The 9,998-nt window shown below is 42.2% G+C and overlaps 1 protein-coding gene across 1 annotated transcript in view; it reads left to right on the top strand.

The window, feature by feature from the left end:
* Positions 1-292: 292 nt before the first annotated feature.
* LOC103812493 (ovostatin-like) overlaps positions 293-9,998 on the top strand; it is a 28,186-nt gene continuing 18,480 nt past the window's right edge. Inside the window, exons 1-12 of the mRNA XM_009085565.4 lie at positions 293-435; positions 2,009-2,192; positions 2,849-3,005; positions 3,770-3,822; positions 4,312-4,332; positions 5,094-5,262; positions 5,885-5,969; positions 6,682-6,799; positions 7,414-7,534; positions 7,763-7,872; positions 8,731-8,889; positions 9,633-9,857. Coding sequence (XP_009083813.3) covers positions 371-435; positions 2,009-2,192; positions 2,849-3,005; positions 3,770-3,822; positions 4,312-4,332; positions 5,094-5,262; positions 5,885-5,969; positions 6,682-6,799; positions 7,414-7,534; positions 7,763-7,872; positions 8,731-8,889; positions 9,633-9,857 — 1,467 coding nt within the window. The 5' untranslated portion in view covers positions 293-370. The remainder of the gene's footprint in view (positions 436-2,008; positions 2,193-2,848; positions 3,006-3,769; positions 3,823-4,311; positions 4,333-5,093; positions 5,263-5,884; positions 5,970-6,681; positions 6,800-7,413; positions 7,535-7,762; positions 7,873-8,730; positions 8,890-9,632; positions 9,858-9,998) is intronic.

Here is a 9,998-nt window from a genome sequence, read left to right as displayed (position 1 = left end):
CAGAAGAAGGAAATACTTAAGCAGTGGCAAATTCTAACAAGTTGAAACATTAAGGAATCTTCAGCCAATGACACAATAATCAAAGAGGTGAGCTTCAATGAAACAATCATGTGTGTAGGAACCGGTTTGGCTTGCAATTCCTCACAGAGGTATGTGAAATATGAGAGCTCTCCAAAGCCATTGTTTGGGAGTTCAAGGAGTGTGAGAACAGACAGTAGTGAGGAAATTGAACGTATGCAAATTTTATGTTAATATCTTTTGTTAGACTGTGATTGAAGCCGTGGAGGAGGAGCACTATTTCAGGCCAATTTAAAAACCAGGGACAGGCTGTCAGTTTGAGTTCAGTCTCTCTGTTTCTTCATGCACAGACATGTGGTCAAGGATTCTTCTCTGTGTTCTGTCCTTGAACTTGTTTCCTGTAGTGTCTTCTGAAACGTAAGTGGTCACACATTCTGTGTCTATATGATAACATATTTTATTGTACTTCCCACCAGCTTATTTTTTCTGGGACACTGCTTTATGATAAACAGGATATTTGAGACATAGGTCCTTAAATGTGTTGACTTGGAAGTAGATGACATTGAAGGATGGCTTTGAATGGTGATCTTCATCATGAAACTGCTGTGAAATCTAGTGTGAATGACAGAAACCTGGAACTTGAGTAGCTGAAGTGTGATGTGCCTGGGTAAAATGGCAAACTGAAAACTCAGGACTAGACTAACAAGTAATACTAATAATTAGGATTGATATACATCAGCAGTACAGAGAGAGCACTGTGTATGGGGAGGTGCCAGAGGCCAGGCAGTGGCTGGGACTGAGAGCATGCTGAATGGCAAACCCAGTACAATTAGTGTTCATATTAGCTCTGTCAGTGTCCATGGCTTTATACAAACAGAAGATTTCAGCCACAATATTCAAAAATATACCAACATTATAGCTTAAACCCTTTTCTCAAAAACTCCAAAGGAAAACACTAAGAAAGACAGCTTAGCTTCCTCCAATACACTGTTAATTTTAATACTTTTAATTTTGGTCTTAGAATTTCATGCAGCCTGGACCAGGCAAGTGAAAATAAGAATAAAGGCTATATGAGCTGGCAAAGCTGTGGGAGAAAAAAAGGGAAAGATTCAGATTAGAAAGAAAGATTGTGTGATTCATGCTGTGCTACAAAACCACCTCATGAGTTCTGTCATACGTTATTTGGAAAGAGTACTTTGGGCAGCAAACTGCTGGACAGCAACAGAGTTTTAGACAGAGGTAGCAAATATGAAGGAATGTTTTTCAGAGGAGTACTCCAGGGAAGGAAGGCTGCCCTAATTATATAGAGAAAAAGTATAAATAAAAAACTTCTATGGAAGAAAGAAATAAAGAAAACAAGACAAGGAGAAGTATGGAAACAGGAGCATGAAAACAGAATCATGGAAACAGAACTGAGCATGCAGGTTAGATTGAGCACTCCCTGGAATTTTCTGCTAAAATGGAAAAGCAAGATCACTTCTTGCGCTTTAGGTGGATTGACTTATGTCAGTTCCTATCCAAGAGATATCCAGAGAATGAGAAATTTAAAGATAGCTGCAACCCTTAACTAGTATTTTTGTCATTGGTCCCAAGAAGAAGCTAAATATCACTCCTCCCTATGGGGGGCTGCAGTGGTTGAAGTGCACACCTAGGTCATGGGAGGACAAAGGCAGCTATGCTTTAGCCACTTCAGTAATTGGAGCTGTGTAAATACCTGGAATGGAGAGGGGCAGTATCATGCTGGGTAAAGCACTGCACAGAATCATGCCAGTCCCTCAGCTCAGAAAGAATTGGGAGGGATTAAACAGTTGATGTTTGTACTTCCTTAGCATGTTATTTGAAATCCATTGAAAGAAATTGAAATCCTTCCATTGGTTTGAGCAAGCTTTGGATCATGTCTCCCTTCACACCTCTGGCACTTGTGTGGTATCTTCCTCTCCTGTTTGCTCTGACTTTCCTGCATGACTGAGCTTTCTGGTTGGTCTTCCAGGCAGTATGTGCTGCTGGTCCCGTCGGTGGTGCGGAGTGACGCCCCGCAGACGGCGTGTGTGCAGCTGCACAGCCTCAGCGAGCCTGTGTCCCTGAGCGTTGTCCTGGAATATGGCACTGCCCAAAGGACTCTCTTTGAGGAGCCCGTGACAGAGAATGACTTCTTCAAGTGTGGCGAGTTCAAGGTATTTTTTTCTTTCGAAGCTACTGAAGAGGGTGTAGAAATAATTCTGATTGCAACTCTCCTTGTCAGTGAGGGAAAGAAGACAATGCATTTAAAATAAGATAAAACTGTTGGAAAGGCTGACAAAACAGGGAAAAAAAGACCTATATATTGTAGAAGGGAGCTAGAGAAAGACTTTCCATCTCCATTCCCAGAGTGAACAGAAAAAAAGCTTTAGATTGCTATCACAGTTGCATGCTCCTTATGGAACTGTTGAGGTATCAAGCAAGATATGTCCCATACAGATCCCATTTATTCCCTTTTCTGACTCTGCAAGATCTGTACACACAAGAAAAAGTGTCCCAAGGTGTGGTCTTCCAGAATGCATCAGGAGAAAACACTTCAGAATTAAAGGTATATGGCTGTGGCAACCTGCACGTAAGCAGGGAAATGCAGAGGACAGAGCACAGCTTCAAATTTTATTACCTGATGACAGATAACAGGCCTTCCGCAGCAGAAATTTCCAGAAATGATCTCGCTGACAAAGGTGGGGCTTCTCATGACTTTCCATAAGTTGTTTATGACTCAACTAACAGTTGAGTCATAAAACCCTGGGCATCAGGGAACCTCAGCATGTCTTATTTACCACTTTTCCTCTGGGATTTTGCTCCTCTCCAGGTCCCTCCTGCTACTTCTGATCCCCTGGCATTCATTTCCTTCTCAGCCAAAGGTGCCACGGTTGACTTAGCTGAGAGAAGATCAGTGGCAATTCAGAATGTGGATGGTGCTGTCTTCGTCCAGACAGACAAACCCCTCTACAAGCCAGGACAAACAGGTGGATGAAGGGTTTGAGTCAGCTAAAAAAGTGAGAAATTGAGTGAAAGGGTGGGTCAAGGATGACAGAATCTTACTCTTGTGAAATAAAAATCTCATCTGAGTTTGGGATCGTCAAAGTTAGTGAAAAACAGAACCAATTCACAACAGTGCAGCAAAATAGTAGAATTCATGTGTTTGTACTTAGTCAGTTGCCTTTATAGGATCTCGGGTTCTGTCAGGTTTACTTGAGGAGAGCCACATAAAAAGTGTTTAATACATAAAAGTATTAAAAATACAGAAAATAATAGGTTAAGTTTGGAGCTAATAAAGTTAATGTAAAAATGAAGCAAGCCCCTCAGTTCCTATAAACAGCTTTTTCTCCTTAACTGTTAATCTATTTCAAAGTGCTGATTCCATCACAATACTTAAATTGAAGTACTAGCTGTGGTGGAGTTAGCTCTCTCTTTAGCCTAATTGTACTTTAGGCCAAGTGGGCAATAATTGAAGACATTTCAGTTCACATTTATTTTGGTTTTCTTTTTTGAGCTGCTAAGATAATCCTTTCATGTTCTCTGGGCACTCTAGTTTTCAAAAAAACCCTGGTCAAAGCTGTGTATTAAAAATGATTTATCACAGCTAATAAAATAAATTATAGAGGCACCTGCATGTGACACTTGGAGATCTGACACTTGGTGCCAGGTTGATGGTTGGGCTAGACAGTCCTTGAGGTTTCTTTCAACCTTGATGATTCTGCAATCCTTTTTTGTCCTGTTTTTTTTTCAGTGATGTTTCGTGTGGTCACTTTGGACACCCAGTTCAGACCTGTTCAGGAGATGGTAAGTGTGAGTGATAGTCGAAAATTTTCAGGTACTCTCTTGGGGTACCTCTTCACTGAGACTCTCTCACTTAGATATCGAATAAGAAGAGCCTGGAATGGGCTTCCTGATATTATTTATATTTTGTATTTTTTTGTATTTTGTATATTTGCTGTAACTCCTTACCTTCGCACTCCATCATTTCCCTGCCTTTGTAGAGGGCAAAGCCTTGAAAACACTTGTGGAAATCTCTCACAGCACACAGATTTTGTAGTCACAGATATGTAGAAAAAGAGTGGATATTTTTGCAGAAAAAAATCACAAACAGGTTATCCTCTTAAAATTATCTTTTTATTTATAGACATGAGTTGTAAATTGTTTCCCTGGCCCATTCTTCTCTATCCAGAAAAGGCTGTTCAGAGTTTTCCTTATGTTCAAGTGTATATCAACCTCCACTGTTAGATTATTGTTTTGATCATTTTTTTTCTCTCCCTTTATTTCCTCCTCCAGTATCCCAGAATCATCATTGAGGTAAGAGATACAACATGAAATTAAAGCACAAACTCCTTTGGGAAGACTGTGCTTCACCATTTCCCACAGAGTCAGCAGCTGAGGGAGACTCATCCAGAGCACACCATTTAAAGCCAATGGATTTGAGGTTGAACAGTGGCAACATCCTCTACCAGCACCAGAGGAGAAGAAATCAGCAGAACTGGAGCTGTTAGTCAGAGGCAGTGTGGGGTTGCTGCTCTGCCCTTCATTAGAGTTCAAACAGGAGTGTTCTGTCCAGGCTCACCTTGGGAGGACTACAGCAAACAGTTAAATAGCCTCTTTCTCATACCTAGGCATAAGAATGGTGACTTCTTGAAATGCCATGTTCTCATGGGAATGGGCTAACAAGGAATCATCTTCTACCACGTTTCACATCACTACATCTCCCAGCATTTTCTGAGAGAGGCCAGCATAATATTCCTGCTTTACAAAGGCAGTTGAGTCAGAAAGATTTATGCTACGAGTGCTCTAGACAGGCAGCCTGTGTCCCATACACAACCTATGGCCCAATCAGGAACTGTTTCTGAATGATCTGAGGCCATCTGTCAGTGTAGCTAATTCCCAGTTAAACAGAAACTTAGTTTTGTTAAATCCTCAAGCAGAGATGGAGAGTCAGAGCACACGTCATCAGCCCCAAAGCACTCTTAGCCTGTCACTCATTTAGCCAATATGTCTGAAGACAGGCCTTGAAAGAAGGCAAGAAATGGTGATAAAGGTTTTGCTACATCTCCTACTTCCAGGATCCAGAGCAAAACAAGATCTTCCAGTGGCTGGAGGTGACATCGAAGCGCGGAATCGTCCAGCTCTCCTTCCCACTAATCCCAGAGCCTATTCTGGGGACCTACCAAATTACTGTGGAGACAAAGTCAGGTGGAAAAGAGTACCAGTCCTTCAGAGTGGAGGAGTATGGTAAGCAAGGGTCATAAACTACTCTGAACTAGCAGTGAGGCTCTGCCTCAGTCAGATAAAAGCTACTAATGCTGAGTTCAAGTCCTTTGAATTCTACTCATCATGCCTGGAAAATAAAGACATGGAGAGAGCTGGGTGAACTGGTGCATGAGAAACAGGCCCTTCCCAGCTATGGGACCTGGGATAAAAGATAGATTGAAGAAAAGTGGTGTCAGCAATCCATTTGATTTGGTTATTTCACTTAATCTGTTGCCTTTCTCCTTCACTGCAACTGCATAATAACTTTTGTACTCCAGAGCTTAACTAGTTTGAGACATTGGCATTACTCATTTTTCTTTGAGAAAGGAGATTAAAGTGACTTACCATGAGTTTTGCTGTGACTGTTATAGTGATTAGTATGATTATTATTTATCATTACAGAAGTTACTCATCTTGCCACGGAAGGTTATTTTTTTCTGTTGTAATATACTGCAGCCAGTTCCTAGTTAGGTTCTTCTTTGATACATTTCCTCTCCCTTGTTGATGAAAATGTCTTTGCCAACTGTTTTGTTTTTTACTTACACACACACACCTGTGTATGGCATGCAATTGCTGATCAGTCATATTCACATTACATTCTCAGTGCTGCCAAAATTTGAAGTGACAACCACCGGGCCAAAGACGATTTCTTTCTTTGATGAAGAGGTCAGGGTGAACGTTTGTGCTTCGTAAGTATCAGAGCTGAACACAACATTTGTTGTGTTTGTTTGCACAACAAATGGTATAAGCATTGGATGGTGTACTCTGCTGGGGAGCAGAGGTCCTGCTGCTGGCTCAGAATGTGGCTTAGAGCAATTCCTTTAGCTATGACTTTCATGATATAAAATATCATGAAAATCATGACATTCTTCTCCTATGAGTCTATGATATTCTTCCCCTGCTACCCAGCACAATTAAAACCAGGAGATTTTGTGTGAATCCAAATCAAGCACTTCCTACTTGCTAGCTGTTGTGTTTTATTATTACAGAAAATTAGAGTCTATCATTAAAATTGCTGGATGTGGTCCTGCCAAAGCGCAGGGTGCCAGGAACTAAAAGGGTGAATAGGGTCAATATGTTCTGCCTTGTTGTGTAAGGTACCAATGAGAAAAAGGTGCAGGGAATGATATCCTGAGTGCAGCACTGCCTTCCAGCTTCAGACCTTAAAGAATGATTGAACCAAAACTATGGTGAAGCAGGGTTTTTTTAACAAAATGGCAGAAACAGCCTAAAAATAGTAGAAGGGAATTCTACTGGGACTGACTGATTGTAATTCCCAACTGCTCTTCTGTCTGTGCTCTGGATACTGAGGAGGGATTTAGAGTCTGCATTACTCTGCAACTTTTGCAAGTCTCATGTTAAATCCACATGATTGAATTCTCATGTTTCTTCCTCTCCTAGGTACACTTACGGCCAGCCAGTGCAAGGGAACGCCCAAATTAATGTGTGTCAGCAGCGCTTTTATAGTCCAATGTGTGTACAAAACTGGAAAAAAGCCTGTGAAGCTGTCACTGGACTGGTATGATACGTAACAAGTCCTTTCTTCCCTGTCAGCTTTACTACCCAGCATGTAGCACAGTATTCAGTGGCCTCATTAATTTCCAAGGGAGCACCAGAGAGACAATCTCAGTGATTGTGGTTTTTCTCACTATCTCACAGGCAGTGCTGAAAGACCTCACTAAAAGACTGATTTTTTTCCCTCAGAAAGAATTAGTAGGAAGGAGAGAAGCTTATGAAACTGTAAATCTGTAATAACTTCTGAAACACGGGGGCTGTGTTCTTACCAAATCTAATCAACAGAATTCTGCTGGGAGTCTTTGAGGACACTTAATATTGAATGAATGAATAATTTGTCCACTCGCTCTGACTCAATGTGCTGTGGTCATGGAGCAAAAGCATCATGCAAGATGGGTTTAAGAAGAAGCATGAACATAGAGAAGACTAGAGGGGATAAGGAGAGAAGTTTCCAGGTGCTAGAGTACCTAGTATTGAAACAGTCATCTGGGATGGGAGCTGGGGAGCAACAAATGTAAGGCAGGCAGGGAGCTCTTCAGAGATGCACTAATGCATAATGAGGAGCAGTTTTGCAAACCTTGAGAAAAATGGATTTTCCCCTTTGTGCTGCTCTTTCAGCTGGGAAAGGATGGCTGCCTCAACACTGTCATCTCCATCAAAAAATTCCAGCTGTACCGCAGCTATGCCATGGTGTATGCCAGCCTCAACATAGAAAGCATCGTCACTGAAAATGGGACAGGTAACACCAAGTGGGTGTTGGGAGTGACTGATTAAAGCTAATGCATGGATCTTCCTGAGAGGAATCTCCTGGATCACCATCTGTGTGGCAAACAGGCAGCAATTATGGTTTTCTCTGTGTAGCTCTCCCTCCAGAGCATCACCACTCCATAGAGCATATCAAAAGGAACAGCTTTCTGCCCATGTCTGATTTCTGTTTCCTCTCCTTTGTACTGGCTGTGTCTCACAGGTATCCAGATGAAGGCCTATGACTATGTTTCAGTCAACCAAGGAAATGACCAAGTGCTGTTCAGGAATATGGATTCCTATTACAAGAGGGGAATTCCTTACCATGGTGAGGTAGGTACATGAGAGGATACATTTAGACCCAAACTCCCTAGGGTCCAGCATGATCTCTGTGTTGTCCCATTTATGGCTCTCACTTGAATGTGCTGTCAGCTTCCCAAAATTATGCTGCATAACATAACAGGCTGTATTGTTCTCTTGATACTCCTAGAGAAAAAAAAAGAATTGTATCACACCTGGCATGTCAGGGTCTCTTTTCTGCTGTAGTCAGATGATGCCTAAAAAGTGAGTAAGTGAGTGGAAGGTGATATGAATGGGGAAGAGGAGTCTTCAAGAAAATCCTTCAGGAACACTGATGCCTAAACTAAAGGTAGAATTCACCCTGTGTTGCATCACACAATCCCAGGGATGTTTACCTACAGCAGTATAGATGTTGGAGCACATTCCTACTTCTTAGCAACTTACACATGCAGGATAAACCAGGCACAAAAAGGGTGATGACCTGTACAGCATCATCCTGATGGGCAGTGGAGACTGTGGGTGTGCACAGACATGTAGGAGTTAAAAGGTGCTACTGAGCTCCACAGTTTGCCTGTGGCCATGGCATCATCTCGTTGTTTTAGGTGTGTTAATCAATGTTCTTCAATAAATATTCCTCCTCCCTTTGTGACACATAGCTTATTCTGCACTGATGGGAATTTCCCACTGATGGGAATTTTCCTGACACAGAACTCCCTCTCCCTCAAAATATTGAGGAGCATGTGCCTCTTCAATACGTTTCAGTCTTGATTTCTACTCCCTGCAACAGTCCTCAGTGTTTAAGTGACCATCCTCTAGTAAACAGAGCTTTTCTTATGTTGTTGCTGTTCTTTGGTTTTATTTCTGAATCCCTTGGGTATTTGTTGTGTTCAGATCACTGTGACAAACATGGATGGTGAGCCTCTTGCCAACAGCACCGTCCTGCTGGAGCTCAATGGAGATTATCTGGCCAACTATACCACGGACCACAACGGCATTGCTGCTTTTTCCATTGACACATCCAACTTCTTCGATCCCAGTTTGAAGCTGACAGTAAGCAAACACTGGCTACAATCTAATTAATTAATAGATGCTTAATGGGAGGGAGGGTTTAGAAGGAATCCCTGCAAACTCTGTGAAACTCGTATGAGAAAACACCAGTGCCTGAGAAGAGGAACACTGCACCCCATCTGTGGTTTTGGGTTGTAGTGATCTTCAGTCCTTCCCTGCTCTTCCCTCCCCTTTAGAAGCTCTTTCTGCATTCATTTTCCTTCTCTTTCTTCTGTGTGTTAGAGGACCTTCCTCAGAGACTGCACTGCCTTCCCCCTCTAGCCTTGGTGTGTGCCAGTATCTTTCACTGTTGCCGACTGCTTCCCTGCATTTCTGCTGGCACAAACTCAAGCCTGTTATCATCCCATGGTCTTCTTGCATTGCCCTGCCTTTATTCTGGTGGGATGGAAAGAGCTGAGTAAAAGTGTGTCATTTAGAACAATGCCATTCACTGTAAGTCCCAGCAGTTTATGCAACTGGTGCCAAGCCTGAAAAGAACTAAAATAACCCCTTTATTGCAACATGCCACGGGCATCTGGATGCCTACAGGTGTCGAGAAGTCCATTCACTCTTCATTGGTGAAACACAAATTTTTCACACCAGTTCTTGCTCGTTGCCTCAACAGCCTCACAAAATCAGTTTCCCAGCAGAATATTTTACAGAAAAGAAGCCTTTGCCTCTCACCTGCCTTGCATTTTCTTTTTTCCACACTGTTGATTCCACATGTATGGTTTTCCTTTTCGTAGGTCAAGCAGGCACCAGATGAATGTGCAGACTTTATCTGGGGGATTGATAATGAGCCCAAAGCCTCGTTCCTTGTCCGGCGTTTCTACTCACGGACCAACAGCTTTCTGAAAATTGAGCCAGTGACAGAGGAGTTCAGCTGTGGCCAGCAGAGGACAATCACTGTTCATTATGTCCTGAACAGAGAAGGCTACAGCAATGCCACACACACAAACTTCTACTATGTAGTAAGTCCTAATGTTACCCCTAAAACACCCTTTTTCCAGCTTCTCTCAAACATCCTATAAGGCAGAAATCTCATGATCAGACAGTGGTTGTGGATCATGGCTGGAACTGATGGCCTTCGAGGCTTCTCAGAACAATACTCA

The sequence above is a fragment of the Serinus canaria genome, chromosome 1 (assembly GCF_022539315.1).
Source record: "Serinus canaria isolate serCan28SL12 chromosome 1, serCan2020, whole genome shotgun sequence".
In the NCBI taxonomy this organism is placed as follows: Eukaryota; Metazoa; Chordata; class Aves; order Passeriformes; family Fringillidae; genus Serinus; species Serinus canaria.
Note: the sequence above shows the minus strand (reverse complement) of the source record. Positions and strands in the feature narration are given on the sequence as shown.